Source organism: Trichophyton benhamiae (assembly GCF_000151125.1).
Source record: "Trichophyton benhamiae CBS 112371 chromosome Unknown Abenha-F-W-21b08.fp109, whole genome shotgun sequence".
NCBI classification, from domain to species: Eukaryota; Fungi; Ascomycota; class Eurotiomycetes; order Onygenales; family Arthrodermataceae; genus Trichophyton; species Trichophyton benhamiae.
Genome location: NW_003315096.1, coordinates 404402 through 415810, shown reverse-complemented (window position 1 = coordinate 415810; position 11409 = coordinate 404402). Strand labels below are relative to the sequence as shown.

At 50.7% G+C, this 11409-nt stretch overlaps 3 protein-coding genes across 3 annotated transcripts; 1 reads left to right on the top strand and 2 right to left on the bottom strand.

Annotated features, from left to right (window-relative positions):
- Window positions 1-58: 58 nt before the first annotated feature.
- Window positions 59-678, bottom strand: ARB_01259 (uncharacterized protein; the record flags this gene model as incomplete). The annotated part of the gene is made up of 3 exons (XM_003012600.1): window positions 59-274; window positions 377-421; window positions 532-678. Coding segments are annotated over 3 exons (408 nt in total), but the record flags the coding sequence as incomplete, so codon positions are not given.
- A 2562-nt stretch (window positions 679-3240) lies between these two features.
- ARB_01258 (uncharacterized protein) lies at window positions 3241-3790 on the top strand (the record flags this gene model as incomplete). The annotated part of the gene is made up of 2 exons (XM_003012599.1): window positions 3241-3407; window positions 3538-3790. 2 exons carry the CDS (start codon window positions 3241-3243, stop codon window positions 3788-3790), a joined length of 420 nt encoding a protein of 139 aa, XP_003012645.1.
- A 1220-nt stretch (window positions 3791-5010) lies between these two features.
- ARB_01257 (DUF1212 domain membrane protein) lies at window positions 5011-7704 on the bottom strand (the record flags this gene model as incomplete). The annotated part of the gene is made up of 1 exon (XM_003012598.1): window positions 5011-7704. The coding sequence occupies one exon, from the start codon at window positions 7702-7704 to the stop codon at window positions 5011-5013; it is 2694 nt and encodes an 897-aa protein (XP_003012644.1).
- Window positions 7705-11409: the final 3705 nt, after the last annotated feature.

The following is an 11409-nucleotide window of genomic DNA, read 5'->3' as shown; positions in this document are numbered from 1 at the left end:
TTCTCGTATGGGGTAGCAATGAAATATAATAGTTTGACTAGAGGATCGACATGCGTACCTCCTGCTGAACCTGGCCATTTGAGAATATATCTTCCAGTGCGATATCAAACTCGCCCATGTAATCCTTGCCAAACCTATCCTTATCCCAACAGACGCATTCGAGCAGCGGGACTCCAACAATCGGCAGATCAAAGCAGACGTTCCACTCTGGGTTCAGAGTCTTGCTGATTGTCGGGGTGGACTCTCTTGCATGACCTAGCGTGACCACCAGGTACTGGAGAAGCGGGAGGTCAGGTTAGCTGGGGTATTCCAACCAGGGGAGTGGGGGGGGGGGGGGGGATTAGTAAAATTGCCTGTTGGACAGGGATTCACGTACGGGATCACTCATGCCATTCCTATCCTTTGCAGCTAGATTGCGGCCCTAGACGGTTAAAAAGATCAGCACCGGTGTCAGATTAGATATCACAGCCTTACAGCCTGCCCCGGAAGGAGGTAATAAAGAGGTGGTGGTTATCTGAGCCCGGGACGTACGCTGATAACCTGCGTCTTCAAGATCAACGGGTATTTGGTCTCGGAAGTCCCGGTCGAGGAGGCAGAGAGGTCATCTTGAGAAGAGGCAGCGCCAATCTTGGGGGAACGGTTCCCACTGCGCCGGTGAGGAAGCGGTAGGCGGACCATCGTCGGGGCTGAAGGGAGGAGGAGGAGGAGGAGAGAGGCCGGAGTCGAGTTTGAGGTTTTCTGCTCTCTGGGCGGCTGCGGAGGCTACGGGATGGCAGCAGTCGAACGGGGGCCTCTGTCAGCTATGATTGCAAGGTCATAGAGGCTGGTACGAGTCCATTCAGGTATCCAGGCGGCCTGTGACCTGTCGAACGGTTTTTTTTTTTTTGTTTGTGCGGCAGAGGGTGTTTTGTTGGCGGTGGTCGTATAAAGGACAAGGCTCGCCCGGGGGATGCTCGGTCGATGGCGGTGGACGAACTTCACCGACTTCCGCGATCAATTAACGTCGGAAAAGACGGGTGGAGAAGGAGAGGGACATGCATACGACGGGGAAGAGGTGCAGCAGCAGAGAAGAAACAAGGCCGGCGGGCAGGCGTAGGGAGGGAGGTCGAGGTTCTGGATTTTATGTTGCTGTCGATGTTGTTGTTTTCGCGGGAGGATCAAACAAAGTAAGAGAAAAATAAAATAAAACAATCAAATAAAAAAAAAAAAAACAACGCTTCTCCTGCAAACCCCCAAAAGCAAAGAGAGGGCGCCGTGAGCAGGGTCCCTTTTCGGGAATCTTTTTTTTTTTTTTTATTCTATATATAGGCCCTAGTGCTCGTCTGCGAGTTATTCGTCTAGGAGCGCCTGCAGGGAGTGACAAGGCTGGGATCCATTTGCAAGGAGCGCGAAGAGCGAGAAGAGCGCAAGGAGGGAAAAAAGGAGACAAGGAGACGCAGGGAGAGAAGAAAGACGAGGATGAAGACGAAGAGATACGAAGGCGAGAAGTTCTTATTATATTATTGCATATAATTAGCAGCAGCAGCAGCAGCAGCGGGCTCGTTTATCGATAGCTAAATTGCTAACTAGTCAACTAGACACGGGGTGCGGCTGAGCGACACGAAGCGCTTCTCCTGTCCTAACTAGCTGGGTTGAGGGCTTCCCGTCGGGGATCTCAAGGCCGGACACTCTGGGGGGGGGTTCGTAGGGGTTCTTTAGGGGAGTCATAGGGGAGGTTTAGGGGCGGCGATGGGGGGGAGGATGGGGGCGGATAGGGCCAGAGTTCAGTTAAGGCCAGGCGGGCTCCAGTTAAAGGCTCCAGTTAAAGGCTCCAGTTAAAGCCCAGCTAAGGCCCAGTTAAGGCCAGCGACAGCCAGGTAAGGGCCGGGATGCGCCACACCCTCATGACGGACGGTTGACGGCCAGCAGGCGAGCAGAAAGAAAGCCTGTCGGATTCCCAGCAGCAGGCAGCAGACCAGCAGGCAGGACAAGAACGAACCCGGTGTCAATCATCTGCGCTGCACGAGTAACTCTCTGCGCCTCGGACTGATGCCGCCCTCCTGTCTCCTGTCCACTCATGCTATACTCCGTACATCTCTCGACCTCCCTCCCTCCCTCCGTTGACAGACAGACATCAAACGCGAAAACCGCTGCAGCAGACAGCAAAAGCTATCAACGGGGGGAAAGAAAAAGAACTCAAGGCCGTCGTTGGCCGATGCAGCCTGGTCCACTCTGCTCGCTGCCCTGCGTTGAACGATGACTTCACTCATGCCACAAAGCCAACATCATCGGTTGACGCGGTCCTCCAGTTCAGCCCACGGCAAGCCAGCCAGCCAGCCAACCAGTCCCTCCGCCATCCACCATCCGTCGTCCTACGAGCTAAGTGAGGGGAAAAGCCTTTTGCTTCTCCGCAAGATTACGGAGTAACTTGGGTCGGAAAGATTGGAGAGAGAGAAAAGCAAAGGGAGGAGATAACTAGTTTTAGAGAAGGCCGCAAGAGCAAGATAGGGCGAGAAAGATCCCGTTCGTGGGCAAAAGAAACGAAAGAGAGGCCAGTCCAGGTGAGGTGCAGCCGCAGCGTCTCTCCACTCTCATGCATGCTGTATATAGAGGGGGACATCGATGGAGGGGCTCTACTTTGTTTATGGGACGGTCTCTCAAAGCGTATGAAGAGAGAGAGAGAGAGAGAGAGAGAGAGAGAGAGAGAGAGAGAGAGAGAGAGAGGCATAAACTATGCAAGATGTTATAATAATGGATAAAGGGACACTCCAGTCATGTCGACATGGCTGGTCTCTATTGGCAGGGAAACCCCAGACAAGCCACGCCGGAGAAAGACCCTCTGATACGGACGGGCGAAGGGCCAGGCAGGGGGTTGGTTGACGCGGATGGCGAATGGTGCATATCTTGAATTAATTCTCTAGTTTGCGCGTTTCCCACCCCCGGCTCTTTTTGAGATGGATATCGCTTTCTTGTTCCTTGGACCGGGTTCAATAACTAACTAGGTCATCGGGCCACCGCTTAGTCGTTCGTTAGTATAAGTTAAATACTCAAAAAAATCACTACGGCTTGAGGCTGGAGATATCTCGGGAGAAGGTCGATGCCAGATCTACATCAAAAATAAACAGAAAGGAAAGAGGGGAGAAGATCATTTTGGGGGGATCTCAAGGATACCATGGGATATCGTTTTTATATCTTTCAATGGGAAATGCTGTTTATATTAAGCAGTGCAAGTGGCTAACCAGATGCCAGATTTATATAACTATGTATACCAATTCATACATAGAAAAGGCTCACTTGGACTATGAAAAACAATTCCCCCAAGTCAGCCAACATGTCTCTCTTGCAACAGAAAAGATCATGGGCAGCAGCTTACCTGGTTTCCGATGTTTCCTGGGGATCATCGATCACCAACCTACTTCTTCTCCTCGGTTGGCTTCTCCTCGCCCTTCTGCTCAGACTTGGTGGCGCCCAAGAAGGCAGTCTGGGCAGTATCGATGCCTGTTATGATAAGAATCAGTCATTGAACGGTCTCCTCAGTGCTGGCTAGCTGTGGTCTAGCTATCTCACCCTTGTTGATGTTGTCGTTGGCGCCCTCGCCAGCCTTGAGGAACTGCTTCTGACCAGCATCGATGCCTGCAACAACACATCCCCATTAGAATACGCCTATTCAAAGCCACTAGCAGGAGAAGAACAGCGTACCCTTGTTGATCATATCGTTCTGGCTGCTGCCGCTGCCCTCCTTGCTGCCGCCACCGGTCATCTTGTTGACGAAATCCATTGTGATTGGAAGCGTGTAGTTAACGACGTGTAAGGTCTTTTAAATGGTAAGGGTAAGATGCGAATATCTAACAGCACCAATGGCAAGGTTAGCTAGCTCTGCAAGTCCGACAGCTGGATCAGGGGCAAGGTTGAACACAACCACTCACCGAAGCAGATGAATTTATCTTGATTGTGAAAGATTTCCAGCTCAGGGAGGGGGGAGGAAAGGGGCCCAGCACCAGCTTAAATACTTCAGCAAAACCCACCACGATGGAACCGAGCAGATTACTTAGTTATGCTAATCTCCCACCGAGCTGCCTAGTTTACGGAGTAAGTACCGTCACATAACTTCCCTTCTCACGATCAGGGCATCCCTTCGGGCCATCCGGTAGGAAGGGGGAGGGGCAAGCTCGCAGTACCCCCGTATACCCAGCAACATACTTCCATAGCGTACCATATAACTGGCTTACAGAGGGGTGAAGATGCCGTCAAGCCATCGCCACCGGCAGCACGCAGAGCCTCGATTCGATCGATTGAACACATGCATATCCCTTCCTTCTGATTCCTCCCGTCTCCCTGCAGCAAGCCACAGGCGTTATGTACATGGGCATGGGCATGGGTGTGTTCTTTTCCTCGCTTCCCGCTGCTGGCCGGTAGTTCGACAAAATGTACATACAGTGCGTCCGTCCCTTCGCTGCCCCTCTCTGCCCCTCGTCGGGTCGCAGTCGCATGATAGATCAGCGTGGGGACCAAGTGGCTCAGCAGCGCTGTGATGGCCTTCGTCACTGGCTGGTTGGGGAGGGCTGGTTGGGCTTGTTGCTTCGCCAGCGGGCCCTTGAGTGGGAGATGAAACCATTCAGCGATGCAGACGAGGCTGCGATCGACGGGCAGCGCTCCAGACTCTGCGCCATCAGCGCCGTGGCTTGACGTCATCTGTGGCCCGCTGGTGGATGGGGATTCAGAACATGAATAGCAACCACCAAGGTATGGCGGGATGCAGCGAGCGCATATTTGTATAGGAGGGGGTAGGAGGGGGGGGGGGGGGGGAAAGGCAAGTGTATTCCGTATACATATTTGACATTCAAGGATGGATGGAGGTTGGGTATATTATTCATTATCGTATTAATCCTATCTTTCCCATAACAATGTATGTGCAAGCTCCGAAAAAATAACCCACGCTGTGTATATGTAAATTATGGAAAACCCTAACTATTGAAGGCAAAAGTGCAAAGAAAAGAGGACCAGAACCGTCGTCGAAACACCAAACACATATCAAAAGCTGAAGAGCTCGCTTCTCCTTTTTCCCTCGGGGTAAATAATCAACGCTGCAAGAAATAGCCCAACCGTTGTGGAAATGCTCACTTGAATCATCGCATATGCTAAATCAAAAACAACATCACCGTACACTTTGTTCGTTCCAATCCGAGCTGCTAGATCCTGGAAAGCTGGATCACCAGGGTAGCCAGACCCACCAGGATGGCCGGCCAGAGCAGATGCTATTGCTGTCGTGGCTGCGGAGGTTGCACTTGCTATCGTTGAACTTGCAGTGCTCATCGTCTGGTTAGCAGCTGTCTGCTGGCCTGCTGAGTTGGCCTGGTTGGCAAACGCAAGACCTGAGACCAGAGATCCGCTTGCTGCCAATCCGGAGGGCACCTGGACCAGTATTCCTGGAAGCATGGCCGCGGCAGCCAGGCCGTGGCCAAGTCGACTGTAGAGATTGCCCATGATCCCGATGGCAAAGGCGCCCATGCAGTTCGCTATCTGTAGGTTATGCGGGAACGCCTTGCTGGTAAAGAAGTTCACCAGATAGCCGATAAAGGAGAAGATAGCCATGACAGGCACTTGCTTCCATTTCGCTTGGTTAATCAGCGTCAGACAGATGGTGAATGCTATCACGGACGGGAAATTATGGGCATATTCGTTTCGGTTGGGGCTGGTAGGGCAGATATACGCTGAACTAGCGTTGTGGTCGATTTTGCCGTAAAAGGTCGTGCCCAGCATCATTCCAAAACCAAGTACAAGGGAGTAAATAATCGCATAAACCAGTCGTACCGAGCCGGCGAGGATATTTTGCGACTGTAGCTCGAGACTGCTGCACAGGACCATGAAGCCTGGTAGTATAAGGGCGATAGAGGACTGTGCGAGCGCGGGAAAACAGAAGAGACGATCATCACCCGGGCCATGTCGGATGCTTCCAATGGCACGAGAGAGGAACGAGAGGAGCAAGGCGGCAGTGAGCTCGAAGATATTGGCATATAGACGAGAGCGTGGAACGGCAATGTACTTGAGCGCTCCCAGTATACAGCCGAGGGCAAAGGAGACCGGGAGATCAATCACACGGCCAGTGAACGCAAAGGGCCCAACAGCAGCACTGGCAAGCCCAAACAGAAATATCAATGTCAATACATTGTATCTTGGTTTCTCAGTCTTGACTTCTTCCAGGAGCTGCATTGCTTCCTCAACGCCAATCATATCGTGCACCACGTCTTTGTATATCTGATGGACATCTTGTAGCTTGCCCAAGTCAACACCTTGGTCGCAACGCTGCAGTTTCAAACTGGTAGTGTGTGTGGATGAATCATTGAATGAAACGAACATGCAACCAGGGAGATATAGGAACTGGGCATCAAGCTCAAGCACACGAGACGTCATTCTTAGGCACTCCTCGAGACGATGGGTTGGTGCCCCATAGGCCATCAAGGCCTCGCATAGCTTCTCAAGGTACCGTTGTCGAGAAATGGTCTCCGCAATATGCACTGTGAGACGAATTTCATCTTCTAGACGTGGTTTGTTGCATATCTTCTTGACTGCATTGACCATCAAGCCGCTGCTTCGAGATCGTTTAAGCTCTGGCCGTCCTGCGGATCCAGCGCCTGAACCACCTCCGGTCAAAGTGGCTTCCGAGCCGAGAGTGTTAAGTGACAGTGCGGAAGGATTTTTGTTTTTCTCATACCATTTCGGCCGGGGGGTAGATTTCCCCGGTGTTGTTTTTCCCGAGGTGGGAGCACTATGGGGTGCAAGGAGAGGAGAGGCATTGGCTTGCGGCGTTGGAACCTGCTGCTGAGATGTACGGTTTGCTTCTGCCTCGTGAAGTTGGCCCAATCGAAGAATATCTGTCAGAATACTTCGCCCATGCTGTACAGGTGGTGACTGGGAACCGCTGGACTGTGTATCGATAGAATAATGCCGCCTGTCCTTGGGTTCCGCTTTGGCGCGAATATTCTTCACAATTTCGCTGGCTTCCTCAGCACGAAGTGTGAACTGCCGTTCTCGGTCGTGCTCATGCTCATAGGCTGCTTTAGATCCAGTCCTCGACCGTCTCAAATAATGCCGTCCTTCATGACGGGGCTCAATTAGATCCTGCGATAACGATTCCTCATCGGACCTCCGGCGACGATGGAAATATGATGCTCTTCGAACCTGTGAAGCGAGACTTTGAGCCTTCTCGTAAGCTGTCTGGATTGCCCTGTTTTTGGTTTTTGAAGATTCTGTTGACTGGGCTTCTGATATTGAGTCCGGAGGCCTCCCAGGGCTGCCAAGGGGGGTCACAATAGGGCTTGCTCCCGGGGAGGATTGTGCAGAGAGTGAATCCCGAGTATTGTACATGGGGAGGAAGTCAGAGGACTTAAATGTAGGAAGGGACGGCCGGTGGACAAACGCAGGCACCTGAGGCTCAGAGGGAGGAGAATTATCCATATAATCTCGCAGAGGGATGTCTTCCGGACTCGCGTCCGATCCATCCGACCCAAGAGTAAATTGAACTCGATGGGAAGGTCGTCCTCTGGTCTCACTGCTGTCACTTGTGTTGCTCATATCTCTGACATGGATTGCAGGGCCCAGTCGGGGTGAGGTTTTTGGCGAAGGCTCCTGCTGTGGCCGCCGTTCTGAATTAGGGGCAGCATAGTTGCTCGATGTAAATGGATTGGAGTTGGGGAAGTGTTTTGGCTGGCGAGGCCAGTCTGCCATAATCGGCAAGAGTAGTTAAGAATAGAACTGCAGCACAGTGAGGAAGAGTTGTGAAGTCTCAACCACACAGTAGCAGAAAAAAAACGAGATAATCAGCTGCGGTAGTGTTAAACATTTAGTCTGTGTGTCTTATCAGGTTGATTCGGGTATATGTTGAGGAGAAGTGTGTGCGAGAATCAAAATAAATAATGAGCAGAAGAGGCAGAAACTGAAAACTCGATCAGCAGGATAGCAGCTGTCCTGTCTATCAGTCACTGCCATCGGTCTAGATGGCGTTCCATGTACCCGTTCGCCACAACCGTCGCAAGGAGCAGTTATAGATGGACAAACGGGCTTGTAGCGCAAAGAGTTTGAAAAGGAAAAGAAAAGAGAAAAAAAGAAATACCGCTTAGCATGCAGTGGGGCCGCGCAGACAAGTGAATCCCAGGAATGGGATTACAAGCGCACCAAAGCACTCACCAGTAGCCGTGTGATAAGGCCGTTATAGTAGGTCCAAGCTGATAAGGGTCAAATGCGGTATCTCCGGTCGACCCGGGCGGGTCATACAATTCTAGTTACCAGAGCTGAATGGTTGCACACCGATTGTATCGGGCCCTGGAAGCTTGCGTGGAAGACCCTGCGCATTGGCCAACATTGATAGATCAGCAAATCCGACGATTCGCCCCAGCGGTGGCAGGGATTTGATATCATAATATATGATAACAGAGCTTCGTACCTTGAGGATTCCAAGGAAGCTGACATACACCGGGAATTGACTGGATTAAAACCGTCCCGCGGCTAGATGGCGAATTCCCTGCCACACATTTCCACACGGGGTCATAAATGGAGCTTTTCTCCGTAGCTATAGATATCAGTTCCACCGAAGCAGAGACTTTCGCTCCACTGATTAGTCTTGATGCCCAAGCTCTTTGAGACTCTAAGTCCCTTATCTCGCATCCTGCGCGCGTTAAGAAAAAAAATTTTTTTTTCTTAGGACAACCCAACAAATATAGCACGGAGTACAAATATAGCTCCTGCACAGCTGTGTGCGGTGGCAACGGGGGGGGTGAGGGTCTGACTTTCGGCAGTTCAGACGAAGGTTAGTTTTGGACGACGGATCCACGGGTTCCATTCATACTGTAGATCTGGACCATCTCCTAGAACACAGTTAGTCACGACATCCTTATCGCAAGTCACCCTGAACATCACACAATAAAAGGGGCTGATCGCTGCCAGTCAGCGAATTTTTCAGCCAGCTGCCCGGACTGAAGCTGGCCAACAGCCCGATGCAGACAAGAATCCGACGATAGATGAAGTTGAAATTGAAGTTTGGCGAAGCGCAAAACAAGCGACGCATGGAAGAAGTAAGCGCCGGGTTCTAGAATCTTGGCATGTGGATTACATAAACAGGTACAAACAAACCGCATTAAGCGAGACCCTTTTTTTCCCCTTTTTGATATCTAGACATATCTCGAACCTTATGGATACGATCTTCGGGAGGGTGCATAACAGCGTCTCGGCCGCTCCGGCCTGTGGGAAGCTGGCGTAACCAGTCTCCAGAACAGGTGTGGCGGATGACTCACAGGAACAAGCTATGGCCAGCCTGGAAGAAAAGAAGCTCGTGGCATGATTCAACCTGTCCTACATGAGCCCAAGGAAATATAAAATATCAGCAGCTTATGATGCGCATGCAAGCAAATATGGAGTATTTATCCAATATCTTGGGTAACAGAGATGTAACGGGGGTGGGACCTGACCATCAAGCTGTTGTGCAAACGCCAATCCCCTGCTCCGGTTCCCACACCAGCTCCTGATACATCAAACGAGCCTAGGAAGCTCCATTGCGAAGATCATGGGGATATATTATGCATGGTCATCCAAGGCTAGTATTAAACTGTCAAGGTCAAGCCTCTTGTTCTCAGCTGTAGCTGTCTCTTGGGATCAAAGTGCATGAGTTAGAAGGTACGTTAACATGTAACTTAGTCCTGTTGGGAATACTTGCTTCTGTATCCAGTCACATCCTCGTCCACCTGATGCACGCATAGCCCTATATCCACCTCAATGTTGCTGTTACTTGCAAAACTTCCATATCGTTTGCCAAAATCCAAGGCCCCTGGTTACTACAAGCAGACAATCATTGCAGCGGTGGCAGCAAGGGTGCCATTTGGATCTTTAACGCAAACGGTCTTCAAGCCAAGCTGCCTATCTCGGTAATCATTCTCCGTGGAAATATGGCATCATCATATGATCAAGAGGTGTGTTGCCTGCTTCGCTGAACTTTTTCAGCCCGTATACCTTGTCGACCCCTTTCCGGGTAACGGCAATGGGAGTTGCGCCCTCCCTCCCTCCATGTTGATTGAAACGTCACGGAGGCGCTTCCGTAAATCCGCCTGAATTACTTCTCGCTTGCCAAAATCGGGATCCCGGATTTCTTTAGCACGGATGGTGCTTCTTGTCCTAAGTGCCTAGATGGCGATCCAGCTACCACGGTACCCGATGCAGTTTCCCCAAGCCTGCTCTGCATTAAACCCAGTTGCTTCTAAGGCTTGATCGAAAGCAGTTTAGAATCAGCTTCTTAGTTTCATCATCAAAGAGTCCAGCATATATTGCTTTCTGTTCTCCGCCTTAGTGTTTAGAAAACTTCATGCCGGTCGCGGGTATCAGGCAGAGTTTTGATAGGTGGCTCGTGGTGGAAGACGGCTAGCGACCTGCTTCTGAAACCAAAGCCAGTCACCCCCAGAAATAACTGCGACATGTTCCACTGCGAGTAGCTTGCGAGTGTCTCTCCCATGGGGTCCAGCAATGGCTATTGTCTGAGGGCAAGGTAGCGTCAAGATCGAAGCCAACGAGAGAAATCATGCTAGTAGTACGTAATGAGTTCGTCGTTTATATACTCCGTATACAAATCTCGCAGAATACAAGGGTTTTTTCCTCCTAAATTAGGCCAACAGTGAAAATAGGTCAGTTATGTCGATAGGACGGGTTGAGGTCGTAGGTTGCGGGGAGAACCCTATTTGACTAAGCTTCGAGGGATCGGGATGAGGCTCAAGTAACTTTACTCTAGGGATTAATCTCCTCGCCGTGCCTCGAGTTCAAATCTCGGAGGAATCGAATATCAGGTTAAACAGATATACAGGCCGTCAGGTCGGCCAAGCTGAGTGTACTCCCTGGAGCGGCTATCCGCCTGCCACATGGTACACTGTACTCCTGTGCAACGACCACGGCTAGCTACCTTCCCCAAATACTCGGTCTGGATTAGTACTGTAGGATGAAATACGAATGTACGGCAAGTCAACACAATGCTATCTTGATTTCTTTAATTCATTAAAAACAATTTCATCTCATCCAAACCACTTCCTGCCATACCATACCATCATTCCATCCTGCCAGCTTAGCTTTTGCTCAACGCTCCGCTGACAAAAGAAAAGCGAAACCAGATCAAAATGACAACTTTGACTGATGAAAGAATGGACAAGCAAGAGATCAACTCGCTCAAAATCATGCGCAGAGGCACAGATGGGAAAGGCCGAGGGAGGTAGGCAGGCATAGGAACATAAAAGTATCAGAAACGAATGCAGAGAAGCGAACAAGGAGACAAGGGATTATTCCCAGTTAGAAAGCAAAGGCAGTAAATCAAGATACCAGTTTAGCGGTGGCTAAAGTTGCTTGCACGCACGCTTATAACCATATTGGCTAATAAATCACGCACCCTAAACGGAGACGAAA